The following is a 17,437-nucleotide window of genomic DNA, read 5'->3' as shown; positions in this document are numbered from 1 at the left end:
CTGGCACAGCTCAGTGCAATGCTGGCCGATAGATTTGTCATGTATAAAAGGAAACAACTGATTTTTCTTTACAATAATCGGGATGACCATGGATTGGAGAAATTAGTAAAATCTTTAAATTGAGATAAATGATTGTCAAAAGTTAATTTTTATGAGAAAGATTATTATTAAGAGATTTTTAAAACATTTACACGGGACTTAATATAACAGCAGTATATATGCGCGAGGCTGCTTTTACCTTATACAACAATGCTCAGGCACCACCATCGCTCCCCACAACCGGCCCAGCCAACTCCATACACACAACCGCTAGCTACAACTTACACAAACTGCTACACAGTTTCTACTGCAGTCAACACTGCTCCTGGTGTGAGATTCTCTTATAGCTTACATATCGCAGGCAGCGTGTGAGCAATCCATCGAAACTACATCTGCTCGAGTGTGCTAGCAACAAATTCCTTAATCATGGACCTCTTACATAATCCCCCACTGGGGGGGGGGCAAAAATTTGTTAGCGATGGTGAGTCAATTGAACTTGTCATGAGCAACAAATTCATCTATAATCTATTTAGTTAACTAAGTATACAGTCACAGAGTATATATATTATTGATAAGTGGAGGACATATTAAGAAATAAAATAGAGTGCACACGCACTGAGTTCAGAACATATTAAGAAATGACAAAATGTATACGCACTGAGTACAAAATATATTAACAAATGACATAAAGTACACATGCACTGTAAAACTCTTTTGGATTTTTACATGAATTAAACATATCAAGGAGTGAAATAAAGTGCACTTACACTGTAAAACTCTTTAGCATTTCACAAGAACTAGGAAAGGATTGGGAAGGATAGCATCATGATTGTAGCACAGTGGGCTGCAAGTAGCTGCACTGAAAGTCCATATCCTTCTTCAGAAGCATAACACCAAGTGAGACAATCTGAAGTTCTCTTCCCTGAAGTATTTATCAGTGTAGCCAAGACACTCAAATGTTGTATTAATATTCTATGTTATTATTTTGGTAGTACATTAGGTACACCAAACAGTAGGACCATAATGACATCTTCATCGTTCAAGGTGGTGGACAGCTTGTTATGTCAACACCACATTCTTGTAGAATCCATACTCTTACATCAACATAGAATTATTGCAAAAACCAAATATAGTGCTCCATGATCATGAGGATGGACAGGACATACGGATATCACAGTAATTGGTGGTAATTAGGTCAGTAGGTGAAGGATACATTAAGTCTTATTCTAGTCATCATTCAGAATTACACTAGTGTATCAACTGATTTGAATAATTATTGCCACTCATTGGCTAGTTACTAAACATTTATGTAGTATGTATGCAGTATTACAGAACATTATTCGTAAGTCTTCTCATTACAGTAATTATTGGCATAGCATTTATGTATAAGTCATCTCATTACAGTAATCATTGGCATTCATTGCCCAGTTACTAAACATTTATGTAATATGTATGGAGTATTACAGAACATTATTCATAAGTCCAAACTAATTATCGTCCATGTTTCACTTCCGTACATGGCTACACTCCATACAAATACTTTCAGAAATGACTTCCTGACACTTAAATCTATACTCAATGTTAACAAATTTCTCTTCTTCAGAAAGGCTTTCCTTGCCATTGCCAGTCTACATTTTATATCCTCTCTACTTCGACCATCATCAGTTATTTTGTTCCCCAAATAGCAAAACTCCTTTACTACTTTAAGTGTATCACTGACTAGAAATATATCTTAAACTGGTAGCATTATTTAGTTGTATACCAGTAATAGTTGGAAATGTTTTTTTTTCTTTTTTTTTTCTTCCCCCCCCCCCTCCCCCCCCCCCCCCCCCCCCCATGGGATTGATAGTCAATTGCTGGGGCATGAAAATATTTGCTTTTGACTTATTGCTGGAAATAAGGATTAATAACATTATTTGTCATGAGTCAGCTGTAGCAAGGTTATGAAACAAGTAGAGTATATGTGATCACATTCATGAATGATACACACAACTGGGTAAAAAATTGCAAGTACTAGAACAGTTTTAATAACTAAGTGCTTATAGCATATTAATATCATGAAAAGCTTCTCCTAGAAAAAATACAAAATGGATTATTGACCTGAAAGAAAATATGTATATTATGCTGAAAAGTAGTAAACTTTGAATTAACAGGTAATGAAACATGTACTTAATATGTATGTGCTCTCGCTGTCTTTCTCAGAACATTCAGTCATTATACTATGCAACATAAAACATACTGCCAAAAGGAACTGCAACAAATACTTAAATAACTACATAGCATTTCTTAACTAATACAAAATATATAAACTTCATCATTATCATCATCTGCAAAGAAAAACTTCATTATTCATATTACCATTTTCTTCATACAACTATTCATCATCATTTATTATCAGCTGCAAAAAAAAAATAGGCACTTCATTATTCATATTTCCATTTACTTCATACAACTATTCATTATCATTCATTATTTCATATAGTATAGAGTATCTTACTTCTAGCATATTTCATCACTAAAATTAACATGTGTAGTTCTGTCTGACAGCCTGCATCAATCACCTCGTATTCTGAAAGAAAAATAATTAGTTAAGACTGCTGTTATACAGTGTGTATAGTATATTCTTGTTAATGCTTGTTAATTCTGATCCATTTACTCTTCATGACAAGGTATTGCATTTTCTTTCGTTCATTCCGAAGGTGAAATTTCCATTTCGTAGTAAACCACTGTGGTTGTATAATTTATTTCTTTTACATGATATTGCTTTATGAAAGTGATGAATAAGGATTAATATCTTGCATTTAAATCATATACCCACTAAATAAAAACTTGTTTCTAGTTATATGACTAAGCATACAGCATAGCATGACAGAAAACGTATTAAGTCAAAACCATAGACAGTTTTCGAGTACAAAAAATGTACACACAATATCATAATGTAGTAGCAAAAAAAAATGTAAAATAGTCAAGATATTGAGATATCATAAGGCAAAAATGGTGTTACATCTGAAAGATTTTATAGTGCATACGGAGAAAAATTCTACTTTTGATAGGAAAACAACCACACATACACAAAAAGTGGAAAATGTGCACGGTCTGATATATAACGACAAGAAAAGCAACCTGCTAACCTTACCTTGCCGGGCACTTACCAAGAAAAAATATAATCATCATCAGTGAGTGGTCATATAAATATCTGGAAATGGTATTACAATGTGATAAATCATAAAGTATGTTCATTCAATAAAGGGTTTAATATTGGAAATATGGTGATTGCCCTTTTTCTGGTTCTCAAAGTTTCGACGTGTACTACATTGGGGTGAGGAAAGTTGCGAATTCTATATGGGCCTGCGTACAGAAGCTCAAATTTACTGCATCTACTTTTTCCTCTGTTGGATAAATAGTGTGTGTGTACTAATATCTTCTGTCCAACGTGAAAGTCACAATGTGTACAAACCTGTTTTTGCTGTCTTCTCCGGTGCTCTGTGGCATGTTTGATGTTATTGAGTGCAATGTCAATTATTTCATGGTGGCGTAGTCAATGAGATGTAGGAAAAAATACTAATTCTTTAATTTTGTTGGGTGGTTCAACATTTTTGAGTATAACAGTCGGAGATAGCATAGTAGATTCATTTGGTATGGAGTTAATTACATCCTGGAATGAGAGTATGTGTGTTTCCCAATCAATATGTTTTTTATGGCAGTATATTCTACATAGTTTACCAATTTCTTTCATCAGTCGTTCACAAGGGTTCGAAGAAGCGTGATACCTGGATATATAGATCGGAGAAGTGTTTGTAGCTTGTAACATACGTGTCCATATCACAGATCACAATTGTGGCCCATTGTCGGAAATTACTTTCAATACATGTTCTACATGAAATAAAAAATGTTTTACAAATGCATTCGAAATAGATTTAGCAGTAGCTTTGCATAACGGAGTGAAGGTAACGAATTTCGAAGTGAGTTCAACAGCGACAAAGATGTAACAGAAACCTCTATTAGACCTGGGAATCAGACCAAAAATGTCTACAGTGGCCATATGTCCCAATTTAATCGGTACAGTGGGATGTAATGGAGGAATGTATGAAGTCGTGTCTGATTTAGCTTTCTGGCAGATTTTACATGACACTAAAACTCGTCAAATATGTTTCTCCCTTTTGGCAAAATAACAGTTCTGTCTCAGTATAAGAAAACATTTTCTTGCTCTATAATGTGTGTAACTTAAATGAGTATACCAAATTAATTTGTTAACAAGGTCGTCAGGAATGTATAATAACCAGTTGTTGCTGTGAGGGTGAGAGCGGCGATACAGAATGCTATTGCATACAGTGTAATGGTTTCTAATGGTAACGTTATTCCTACCTTGCCAAAGGTGTTTAATTTCTTTCCATATGTTGTCTTTGCTCTACTCTTGTGCCATGTCTCATAATGACAACAAAATGAAATTTTTAAATGCAACTCGTTGAATATATATGACGCTAGAATTTGCTGGGCAGAAGTTAGTTGCGATGTCTTGCTGATTGTTGCTGAGAGAACAGGATAGTGCATCTGCTACAATATTTTGTGTACGGATATTCAGAATAGGATCATGTTTAACTTTGAATGTGTCATGCTGTTTAACTTGAAATTCATACCTAAAACCGGACATAGTACCAGGGATGTTGTCAAAAACTGGAGCTTGCTGTAAAAGAATTTTGCATAGCTGAGTACGTTCATCATATGTATTTGCATTGCTCTGTTTCACTTTATCAGAAATCATTTGCATAACATCATAGTCGGCTTCGTCTGGTGTATTGTGGTTGTGTACGTACATATCTGTGAACAATGTGGAATGACAGTCCGTGTTACGTGGTGAAGAAATGACCTCTGTTCGATTAATTTCCTGTTCATCTGCAGATAAAGCGTGCTGAAATTCTAATGCCAGTTGTACCTTTTCATCCTTTAACATTAAATAGGAATTCTGAAAGTCAATAATTGTGTCGTGTTGTACCAAAAAATTCATACCTAAAATAAGGTCTGTTGTCAATAAGTGAACAATCCCAAAATTTGAGTGGAACATATGACCTGCAATACAAAATGATGAGTGTGTCTGTAATTTTACATCTACTCCTTTACCAGTTACTGCTCCTTTTACTGTAGTTTTCCCTAATGGTAATGTAGGATAAGTATTTTCTTTCTTACATTTGTTGAAAGTTTCTTCATTTATAACTGTCATAGGTGATCCATAATCGATTACTGCAGAAAATGTGGATGATCCAATCTTTACTTCAATAACAGGGTGGGAAATGGTTTTTTGAATAACTGGTTTTTCATGCAAAAGTGTGTCTTGGATGTCATTAAAAGTAATAACATTTTCGTAAACAAGATTCTGTGTGTCAAAAGTATTGCTTACGTTGCTGGAAGATGCAACCTGTACTGTATCTAGTAAAATTCTTTCTGATGTGCTGTTATTTGCGGGAGGATGCTGTGGCATTTCAACTATTTGTACTGTTCTGTTATTTCATCCTGATGTATTTGGTTCGGGATGATACCGACTGTCTGGTTCATTCATGATAATCTGTTGCGGATGATTCTGCTGCTGGTAAGACCAACTGTTACGCTGAAAACTGTGCTCATTACTTTAACGTCTGTCATAATAATCATTGCTATATGGCACAATGTGATACGAGTTGAAATGATGTGTTTTCTGTACGTAGTAATTTCCTTGTTGCTGTGCATTACTATTTGGTGGAGCCGACGCTATACCTGTAGGCGGCGAAACATTACAGCTTGCTTGACCTTGCACATTACATTGTTGGTTAGGTATGCCAACTGGCTGGTTTTCATTGATGTTGTGGGGAAAAGCCTCTATTGTTACCAAAATGTGTTTGCTGTTGCTGATAATTTTGATGATACTGATAATTAAAATTTTGTCACTTATTAAAATTATCCTGGTAGTTCTTGTCATTTCGGGAGTGTCTAATGAAAACTGTCACTTCAAGTAAAACTTGTCATATCAGGTTTTCTTTACTCATTCTTAATCCTAGATAGATCGATAGTTGAAGAGTTGTTCTGATAGATATCGTCGATGAAGAACCAATAACGCGTAACTGACAAATTTCCGATTTTTCGTTTTTCAGTTAGATGATGTCATTGACCATACGCGCATCTGCTCTTAATGCCACAATGCCGAATTTTTAATTATTTACCATGAAAAAATTATCTAAAACAATGCCGCATATGTGACACAGCAAATAAATAGATGGCAATACCGTGGAACTATAGAGAATTAAATACCGCGTGTCTACACTCTATGGATACTGTAAACAATACCGCGTAAATACAAAAGTGTGCGCAGCCACAGCACATTGTTACTGCCTTATTACGTATTTAATAGTGCTCGAAAGTGGTTCCATGCTTGTAGCTTCATTCGTGATAATGGCCAGCGATATAGATGATGATCTTTTTACTGAAGAAGAAATTGTTTCTCAGCTGAAATCAGCTTATGAAAGCGGAGAATCGTTCCTGAGAGTGACTGACAGTGGAAAGAAAACTGTGCATGCTGCGGCAGATATTCGTTAAAGTGTAATGAATCCTCTGAGGGCACTTACGCGCTGCAAATGAATTTTAGTTTCTGGATTACAGGCAATGCCAGTGAAAATTCAAAAGCAAATTGTTGTAGCCAGTCCAAAGAGTGTATCTGTATCATGCCATTCTTAAATACCTTAAATTTTCTCACAGATAGAAAGTTTTTATAATCAAACTTATCGTCTCTGAATGTCTGAACTGGTTCAGGATTGTATGGTAATCCGTTTGTCTGTGTCTGCCCGGAATCCAAGTGACATACTCTCTGTAAATTACCCATGTTATACTGGCTGTGTAAGTGTGACAAAAGTTCAGAATGTGGCATATGCGGTGACATGTTAGAGGCTGAAAAATTTTTCATTTCTGTCACTTCTTGCTGTAAAGATGACAATTTTCTACGCAATGTATTGTTGGACGAACCTATCTCACTGATTGTCTGCTGTAAATTTTAGAATTCGGGTGTTTGATTTAATGAAACTGGTGATGTATCGTCTGATTTGGTGCCATTGTTATTTTCGATAATGTAAATACGACTGGCCAATTCATCAAATTTTTCAGTCAGTGCCTGATCGTCGTTTTTAGTGTCACAAGCATTCATTTGTTTTTGCATTTTACTTGTGGTTTTGTTTAATTTCTTAATGTCTGCTTTAATGGCATCGGGATCCTGTATTAATTCCAATTGTTCAAGTCTGCTGTTCACTGTCTGAATGTCTACTGTGTGTGCGTCAGTTTTTGTTTTAAGATTGGAGATTTCATCATGCATTTCAGTGTTCAACTGTTTGATCTCATCTGATACTGTAGCAATGTTGTTGTCTACATATGTTTTTGCTTTCGTAAATAACTTACGCTTATCTTCCTGTCTCTGTGCAGTAACTGTTTCTATGAATTGTTTCTTTACTTTATTCTGTTCCTGTATTAATTTACGGTAACGCGTTTCACTGTTTTGTAAGTGGTGATTAAAACATTCATCAATTTGGCTGTTTTGTTGGTCAAATTTCTTGTTGACTTTCACATCCAGATGTATATCACTATGTCCTCCATACGGGAATCTGTACGAGACTCAAACAGCGGTTGAAATAAAATCATTACTGCTGGTCGGCATGCACTGATTATTGCATTGGAGGATTGGAGGACTATCATTAAGACACTGAGTGTCGCTAGTATTATCAGTCAAATTATTCAAGTCGGCTTTTTTGCTCATTGCACATCACAATGTACTGTTAGCAGTTTTTCACGGCATTTTCACAAGTCAAAGATAAGCACAAAATCAAACAAAGACAAAGCTAAAATAGAACAAATACAACAACAACAAAGAGCAATAAATTGCCGATGATCTGTGAAAGAAAGAGTGACAAATTAGTAAATGTGTTATGCCAGATGCAAACTACATTTAACATTAAGTAAATAAGAGCAGATATATAACTGACTACTTCTCAGAAATTCACAAAATACGATCCTGGCAGGGTCGCCAAGTGTAACCTCCCAACAGATAAATACCTAAAATTATATAATTCACATTCAGTGTAACTACCCAACAGTTTACTTCCGTAACCTTGGGATAATAAAATGTGACTAATCTCTCAATAAAATTGTGGCTCACTAAAACCTTTCAATAATTGACTGTGAATTTAAACTGGTAAATTTTGGATGTCAGCAGCACTGTGTCATGGCCCTGAAAGAGCATTCTGAATAACTTGAAAATTCTTACCTCAGTAAGGTCGCCGGATAACGTGTATACATCTGCTCCTATAAGAAATTTTTTTGGCACAGCTCAGTGCAATGCTGGCCGATAGATTTGTCATGTATAAAAGGAAACAACTGATTTTTCTTTACAATAATTTGGATGACCATGGATTGCCGAAATTAGTAAAATCTTTAAATTGAGATGAATGATTGTCAAAAGTTAATTTTTATAAGAAAGATTATTATTAAGAGATTTTTTAAAACATTTACACGGGCCTTGATATAACAATAGTATTTATGCGCGAGGCTGCTTTTACCTTATACTACAACGCTCAGGCACCGCCATCGCTCCCCACGACCAGACCAGCCAACTCCGTACACTCGACCGATAGCTACAACTTATTCCAACTGCTACACAGTTCCTACTGCAGTCAATACTGCTCTCTGGTCTGAGATTCTCTTATAGCTTACATATCGCAGGCAGCGTGTGAGCAATCCATCAAAATTACATCTGCTCAAGTGCGCTAGCAACAAATTCCTTAATCATGGACTTCTTACAGTATAGCTGTCACTTGTTTTCAGTGCCTATCAAGTGAAAACTTGAGCTGTTCTCCTTTCTTTCCACTGACATACATTCTGTAAATAACAGAGAGGATTGTAGATTTATAGACCAAGCAAGAAATATAAATCTAATTGGGCATGGTAAATGTACATTGAGAAATTGTACAACACAAACATGGCCCCACACTATACGTACACAAATTACAGTCATGAAAATTTAAATGTATACTTAAGACATAACCCATTTTCTCCACATGGAAAAGTGCCATTGTGCGGAGAAGATGAAAACCATTTTTGAATAGATTTATGAAACTACCCCTGGGAACTACTAGCCAACAGTGCCATTCAACTTTTTCTTTATCTGAATGTTACAGTAATGAATGTACTGTGGATGCCTCTTGGTTTGTAAGTCAGTATCATATGTTAAACATCCAAGATGCTTTATTGCAATCATTAGTGATTTCTCATAGGTGAAACAGTAACTTAGGCCTGAGAGAAGTAAGAAAGCCCAGCGGGGCCAATCAGGGTCAACCGACTGCCATGTGATCCTCCACCATTGGTGTCATTTGGGATGCGGTACGGAGGGTTGTGGGCCACTACTTTTCACATGAGTTGCTCCACTGTTGGCACCATGAGGCTGAGTGCACCCCATTCTAATCCTCCCACCAGTGGAAAATCCGTGGCAGCACCAGGGATCAAACCCGAATCCTCTGCGTATGAGCCAGACATGCTGACAACTGAGCTGCACAGGCGAACAGATTGAGGTGGGAAACAACAAACAAAACTGAAGGGAGGTAACCACTCATTTCCAGCATGTTAGGCCTCTCTCTCTCTCTCTCTCTCTGTCTCTCTCTCTCTCTCTGTCCCTCCCTCCCTCCCTCTCATGTGTACTTTGCATATTCATGCATGCATGCCCACACACACAACACACACACACACACACAAACACACACATATATATTCAGAATCACACAAATGTATACTGACCATTAATACTTTAGAGATGGCACCAGAGCACAGCTCGGGCCACTTCACTCCATTCAAAAGGCTGCACCCAGGTATAGCTGAGGACATAATTTCTCAACACACGAGCCACCTTTCACTTGAAAATTGGACTCATTTTGTATAAGAACAAAGTACAAATGTCTTCCTGCCTTCTGCTGTCAGTTTCTACAATTATTTTGAAAGGAACAGTAGCAAATACTGTTGTGAATGGCTGAACCAATATGTGATCGCATTGACATAATTTTGTGCATGTACTCATTAGGCTTCACAGTTCACTGTAATCTTATTACAAATATGTCCCATTTGTTGAGTGAGCAAGTAATTTTGGAAGCTCAAGACAAAGAAATTGCTAAATAACTCACCTGACACTTTTTTAATTTTGGAAGGATAATCATGCTGTCATCATTATTTTAAAAAATTGTAATCTGTCAAAGAACTAAAGTAGATATGAAAAATAAATCTTGAACCTTGGTGCTTTTTTAGCGTGTGCTACTCTTGAAGGTATTTCAATACATATATTCCAGTAATGCTTTAAATTATGGTGTTTATGGCCAGTCTTCTTGTCCCAATATTCCACTAAGTGGCCAGTCTTCAAATTGTCAATGAGTGGTTGCTGATGCAGTTAGGTGTGTGGGGATTGTGAAAACTGGGAAAGGGATGGAGATGTTTGGGACAACAAGGGAGTAGAGAAGTATTGAGAGCAGGAGAGGAGTTAACAGGTTGCTCTAATGGCAATGGCAAAACTGGGATTAATTGTAAAATGACCACAAAAAAATACTGACAGATATAGGGGACTGGGTATTATACTGTCAGTACATAGGAGAATTTGGATGGAAGATAGCAGGGTAGCAAGAATGAAGGCAATGGAGTAAGGAGGGTCCAGCTGAGGGAAAGAATGATAGGTTACTGAATGCACTGCAATATACTGTGTGATATTCATCAATCAGTTGCAAGTGAGTGGTTACCTACAGCTAATTTTTGTATGTTGTTTTCATTGTGAAATTTCAGTTATTATACATTTTGCCTATCAGACAAATATCTTAGCTTTTATATGAATCTTTCAGCTGCAGCTCACGCATTATTTTGAGTAATTTCTGTATCAATACTTGAAATAATTTTTTCCTTCTCTAACACTCTCTCTCTAAAACTTTAATTTTCTTGTTCTATCTTCATTTGTTAGTTATTTTGATGTGCCCACATTTGTCTGTTTGATGTTAGACCTTTGGTAGGGAAACTGTGTGATTTACTTCTGTTATAGTGATGTATGTACCTCTCTCTCTTTAACAGCTTTTTCTTGTTTGTTTTAAATATTTAGTTATATTTAATATTAATACATTCATGTAGTTCCATATTACATGTTGTCTTCCTATCAGGTTTCATATTAAGTTCTTTGGTGTGTACTGTTATCTAGCTGAAGTCCTTGATTATGTTATCGACCTTCCTCGGCAGAGAGCTGATAATGGTTTACGCAAAATTAAAGTAAATATTTGAAATCTTCTGAAAATTTGTCTTGAAGCAACAATATGTTGATCATCCTCATAGATACAAAAATAAATAAATATATGTTGTCAATATGTATATGAGGATAGTTTACTGCTGATAGAAGAGATGTTGAGCAGCAGATGGCTACAGAGGATGATTACTTATTAAGTTTTTGTACAAAGCTATATTTCAGATAAATAAAGCACATTCCCCCCCACCGTACGCACACACACACACACACACACACACACACACACACACACACACACACAAACACAAAAATAGTACATAAAATTCTATATCAGTATCCTATTTTACTTTTTCTTATATGTCATGCCTATATTAACACCATTTATGTTATTGTCACAGGAAACGGAGTGCCAGCAACATAATTGAGCAGTAAGTATTTGAGACACTGCAAAATAACTCCATTAAAGAAGTATTTATTAATTGAATGGGCTTAATTGTCCATTGTAGGATAGTACATAGGAAATTAATAATAAAATAAATAATAATAATAATAATAATTATTATTATTATTATTATTGTTCAACATCAAATAATCAAATACAATCCCTAGAAATAATACACTTTCATGGCCTTGTACAGGTTATTCTTCTGAATATGTCTGTTTACCAATTATAAACTAAACTATATTACAACAATACACTTAGCATTTTAATGAATTTTATACTTGTTAATATACAGATAACAGTGTTGCAATAAAAAGAATTTTTTTTTCATTAGATCATCTGTGAATTATTTAAAAGCATGAGCCTGACATACTTACACAGCAATTTTCATAAAGATAATGAACACATCTAGGGAATAAAATGGATTTTCAATTAAAATTCTTTTTAGGTGGTCTTTTAATTTGCTAATAAGAATGGCTTTGAGACTTTTTGGTAGGGCATTGGCTAGCTTCAGCCCAGCATGAAGCGCATTCCCACCCTCACCCCCATCTTCTGGATAATGCTGTTGTGGGATATTAATTTTTGTCTTGTATTATACTGGTGTAGGTCACAGTTTAAGTTTGGGTTTATTGTACTTTTAATGTGCATAAACCTATAATGGTAAGAACACCAAACTTTGAAGACATGTTTGAACATCATTCTCTGGGCACCACACACAATTCTGATAGTTTTTTTCTGGTGTATTAATAACATGGTTAAGTTAGTATGTGTTGTTGTACAGTATGTTTCTACTGCTGGCATAAATTTTATGAGAATAATGAGTGATAAGCAGGTTTTAGCACATACATATCCTTACAACATTTGCTAATCACGTTTATGGCAGATATGTTTTTATATAGCTTACAACCCAACCAAATGTTTGTTGCACTTGAGGCTGATGCCCAAGAATTGTCTCCATTTTTCCTTTTTTATGATTTCATTTCCTGTGGATAATTTCATGACAAATTCTGTTTGTTTCCTAGTGTTAAATTCCAGTATTCCAGTCTTTGAAGCACTTACATCTAGATGGCTTTTATTGAAATACTTGCCTTTCTCATTGGTAACACTGTTGCACAGCACTGACAGACTGTCATAGGTTTTGTTTCACAATTGTTGTATTGTCTCGATACAATAATTTTATTTACTTTTTTTTGGGGGGGGGGGGGGGATTATAGTGGGAGCCCCCTGCAGAAATATTGAACTAAGCTGTCTCTATAGTCATCCGTATTTGTGAAAGTATTGCCAGTGCAGGATTTTGTGGATGAACTGACCTACTGATTATGTCTCATTAAAGTTAGATGGGATTCATGTCAGGCAATCTGGATGGCCAGAATTTTCTTTAAACCAGGCATGAACAATTGTGGTCTGGTGACATGGCACATTGTCATCCACAAAAATTCCATCATTGTTTGAGGATATTCCATGAATGGCTGCAAATGGTCTCCAAATAGTCAAACATAACCATTTCTAGTCAGTGATTGGTTCATTTGGATCAAAGGTCCCAGTCTATTCCATGTAAAAATAGACCACACGATTATGGAGCCACCATCAGTTCTGCACTACACTCACATCCATTGCTCATCTGCTGCCATCATCCATTGACATCAGATTTTGTTGCATTGTCCTAACGGATGCAGTTGTCGTACATCCCACATTGATTTCTGCCATTATTTCACACAGTGCTGCTTGTCTGTTAGCACTGACAGCTCTAAGCAAACACAGCTACTCTTGGTCAATAAGTGAACGCCATCAGCCACTGTTTTGTCTGTGATGAGAGGAAATGCCTGAAATTTGGTATTCTTGCCACACTCTTAACAGTGTGGATCTTGGAATATTGAATTCCCTAATGATTTCTGAAACTTAATGTCCCATGCGTCTAGTTACAACTACCATTCTGCATTCAAAGTCTCTTACTTCCTGTAGTGCAGCCACATCATGTCAGACACTTTTTCATATGAATCACCTGTGTGCAGATGACAGCTCCGCCAATACACTGCTCTTTTATATATTGTGTATATGATACTATCACATACTGCTATTCCATTACTTTTGTCACCTCAGTGTATAACATTACTGTAAATCAAGAAAAGAAGGGGTCCCACTTCATGTCTGATGTCAATAACCTTGTGTTTTGAAAGACCCAGTGTTTGTTTTAAGCAACACAGATTGCTTTCTGGTGCTCATATATGATCTTATTTAGTCATAGCCAGTTCCTGTAATACCCAAGTTCCGTACGTTGTCAAGTTATAATGTGAGTTTGACACAGTCAAATGCTTTTTCAAGATCAACGAACATTCCAGTAACATACTCCTTGTTTTCCATGGCAGTTATTTTTCCATCTATTAACTGTGCTGCAGCTACTGAAGTTGACTTGTTTTTCACAAAGCCATTCTGATTTTCAAATATTAGAATGAGTTGACTCAGGAGTATCATTAGTCTAATATAAACAACTATCTCAATGACCATAGAAAATGCAGGTAAGATTAAGATGGATTGATAGCTTTTGATTTTAGCTTTATCAACTTTTGTGTAAATTGTGATTACCTGTGCTATCTTTAGCTTATCTGGGAAATTACCTGATGCAATTACATCATTTACTGCTGTGGCTACAGCATCAGAGATGTTGTCTATGCACCTTTTTAATGTTCTGATAGACAATCCATCCTAACCTGCAAGTTTTGAATCTTTTAGTGACGTAACTATGTATTTTATGTCCTTGCTGTTTGTTCTGGCCAAGTATATGCTTTGTTTAACTGGAATGTGCTTATATCTATACTGGAGATTGTGGAAATGGTCATTGATGGATTTTCCAATAGAAGAAAAGTACTCATTAAAAAGATTTGCAGTCTGATATTGGCATTTGATGATACTCCCTTTATAGTTGATGGTAAGATCACTGTTTAATTTGTCCTTGCAATCCCTAAAGCTATTTATAACATTCTAAACAGCTACATCAGTGTTACGTAAGTGGCTATGTATTTACTTGTAATTTATAACACCAGATCTATGTAATAATCATGATAGTTCTTAAATGCTAAGTCTATGATTGTTGCCATTCTTTACCATTACACATTGAAAAAATCCAAGCTTTTATCTTGCTCATTTCACTTCATGATTTATCCAGTTATTTTTCGCTTTTTTTTTTTTTTTTTTTTTTTTTTTTTTTTTTTTTTTTTTTTTTTTTTTTTGTAGCCATTTACCAGCAAGGTTATGAGACATTCAAGCAATAATAAAAGTCTGCTGCAAATTTGCTGAAAGTAATTAAGTTTTTTAACATCGTTGTAAGCTCATTAGTATACTGTTGAGATTTTCGACATTTGTCATCAGGGGTTGTTCTTTTTGTCACATATTTTCTCTTTTTCCTTCTGACAGAGATTTTCAGCTTCTATCAGCACCTGAGCAGCATGTTAGTTGTAATGTTATCAGTGCATGATTTGCTGCTGTCGACCTCTCTAGTGGGCTCGTTTATCAGAAAAGTTAATTTAAATTGATCTGGTGTAGCATTAATTTTATCAGATGAAGTCATTAGACAGCCAGTCAATGTTAATATCTCCAGTTAGCATGGTGTTTTATTGCCATATTTACTGTCTATGTCAACAAGCTAGTAATTAAGAACTACTCCCTGCAGGTTCGGGGGTAGGAATAGGCCTGTGGTATCCCTGCCTGTTGTAAGAGGCAACTAAAAGGAGTCTCACACATTTTGGCCTTTATGTGATAATTCCCTGTAGGGTTTGACCTCCATATTTCAAAGTTCTTCTGAAGAGTGAGCCAATTGGGGAAGGGCGTCTTACGTGCTGCATTGTGTCCATTGTGCATTGAGATCTTTAGCCCGCTTTCTTGTCATTGCATTGCAATCCCACTCACTCTCCATGTCTTGGGCAAAGGTACATTCCCGGGTGCTGTTTCCGCCATCCACTATGCTGTGTTGCTTTCTGCGCCGACGATGACCATGGACTACTTGTCACCTGGTATCCAGCATGGTAGCCACTCTGTTGTGGTGGGGCCGCCATGTACCCTATTGGTTGTAGCCCCCTGACAACACAGGGATTGCTCTGCTGATGCCTGCACCATTAACTCCCCATGTATGCCAAGGAGTAGATGCCTGTCTCCCTGAGGCATCGGGATTCCCGGCAATGGCCATACTGCCAGGTGGCCCTTGCTGAGGCTGGGTGGTGCCCGTGGGGAGGACCCTTGGTTGGAGTGGGTGACATCAGGGCGGATGACCCTGCTACTAGTATATACGAGAGCTGATGGGGAATCCTGTGTCCATGAAGCCTCAGTTCTTTGTATAGCATTTAGAGGACAAGTTTGGGGAGGTGGAGGGCTTGTCCAAAATGCGCTCTAGGTCAGTTTTGATAAAAACAGCATCCTCTGCCCAGTCATGAAGGTTACTTGCTTGTGACAAGTTGGGGGATGTTTCAGTTACGATCATGCCCCATAAGAGTTTAAATATGGCCCAGGTTATTATATTCCATAGGGACCTTCTTTTGCAGTCTGACGATGAACTGCGTGCCAACCTACAATGATAGGGTGTTCACTTTGTCCGGCGCGTCCATCGGGGTCCCAGGGATAATCAGGTTGCCACCGGTGCCTTCATCTTGGCCTTATAGGGTGACACATTACCCAAGAAGGTCAAGGTGTTGGTCTACTGCTATGACCTCAAGCCCTATATCCCTCCCCTGATGCGGTGCTTTAAGTGCTGGAAGTTCGGCCATATGTCTTCCCACTGTACTTCCAGCCTCACATGTTGAGATTGTGGACGCCCATCACATCCCAATACTCCATGTGCCCCTCCTCCCATCTGTGTCAACTGCAGAGAACATCATTCACTGTGCTTGGCAGACTGCAGCATCTTACAGAAAGAGCGGAAAATCGTGGAATATGAGACCCTGGACCGACTGACCTACACTGAGGCTAAGCAGAAGTTTGAATGCCTCCATCCTGTTTGCATGACTATCTCTTACACCGCTGATACCACTGTTCTAGCCCCATCAGCTCCACCTCCAACAGTCATCTCTCAGAGCCGGAAGACTACACCTGCCCACTTGATTGTGTGGGGCACTACCCTCCCTGTTACTCCTGTGACACCTACTTCAGGAGCAACACCCCCCCCCCCCCCCCAATGCATCAGGGGCATCTGTCCCCACTTCTAAGCCTCTAAGCCAGAGAAGTGTCCAACTTCTTCAACTTCTCTCGCTCAGAAGGGGTCCCTTGTGTCCCTCCCTTCCCAGGTTTCCACCAGTGGGAAGGATGATGCCCGCCAGCCCGCCAGAGGCATAAGTGCCCACAAGCAGCTGGTCATAGGGCTTCATGATCATCCTCAGTCCCGGAGACTGAATCAGTGAAGCCCTCCCAGCCAGTGAAACCCAAGGAGCAGCAAGAAAAGCCAAGAGGAAGACCTCAAAGACCAAGGAACTTGTGGTGGCACCCACCGCACCGCAGCCTATGAGTTCTGCGTCTGAGGATGAGGTGGGGATTCTGGTGTCCGCTGAGGACCTAGATCTCGCCGGACCCTCAGACACCATGGAAGTCGCTCTCACATGTACTCAGTCGGTGGCAGCAGGTCACCCTGAGGTGTAACCAGCCTCCTTGAGCACTTCATGCCTTTCCAGGCTAATAATGACATCATCCTCCAGTGAAATTGCGGC

General features: G+C 37.6%; 1 protein-coding gene across 2 annotated transcripts in view; it reads left to right on the top strand.

The window, feature by feature from the left end:
• The window catches only part of LOC126092016 (intraflagellar transport protein 43 homolog), a 129,247-nt gene that overhangs the window by 42,539 nt on the left and 69,271 nt on the right, over nucleotides 1-17,437 (top strand). For both annotated transcript variants that reach the window (XM_049907403.1, XM_049907402.1), the window contains exon 4: nucleotides 11,707-11,736. In XM_049907403.1, coding sequence (XP_049763360.1) covers nucleotides 11,707-11,736 — 30 coding nt within the window. The remainder of the gene's footprint in view (nucleotides 1-11,706; nucleotides 11,737-17,437) is intronic.

The sequence above is a fragment of the Schistocerca cancellata genome, chromosome 7 (genome assembly GCF_023864275.1).
Source record: "Schistocerca cancellata isolate TAMUIC-IGC-003103 chromosome 7, iqSchCanc2.1, whole genome shotgun sequence".
Taxonomy (NCBI): Eukaryota; Metazoa; Arthropoda; class Insecta; order Orthoptera; family Acrididae; genus Schistocerca; species Schistocerca cancellata.
Note: the sequence above shows the minus strand (reverse complement) of the source record. Positions and strands in the feature narration are given on the sequence as shown.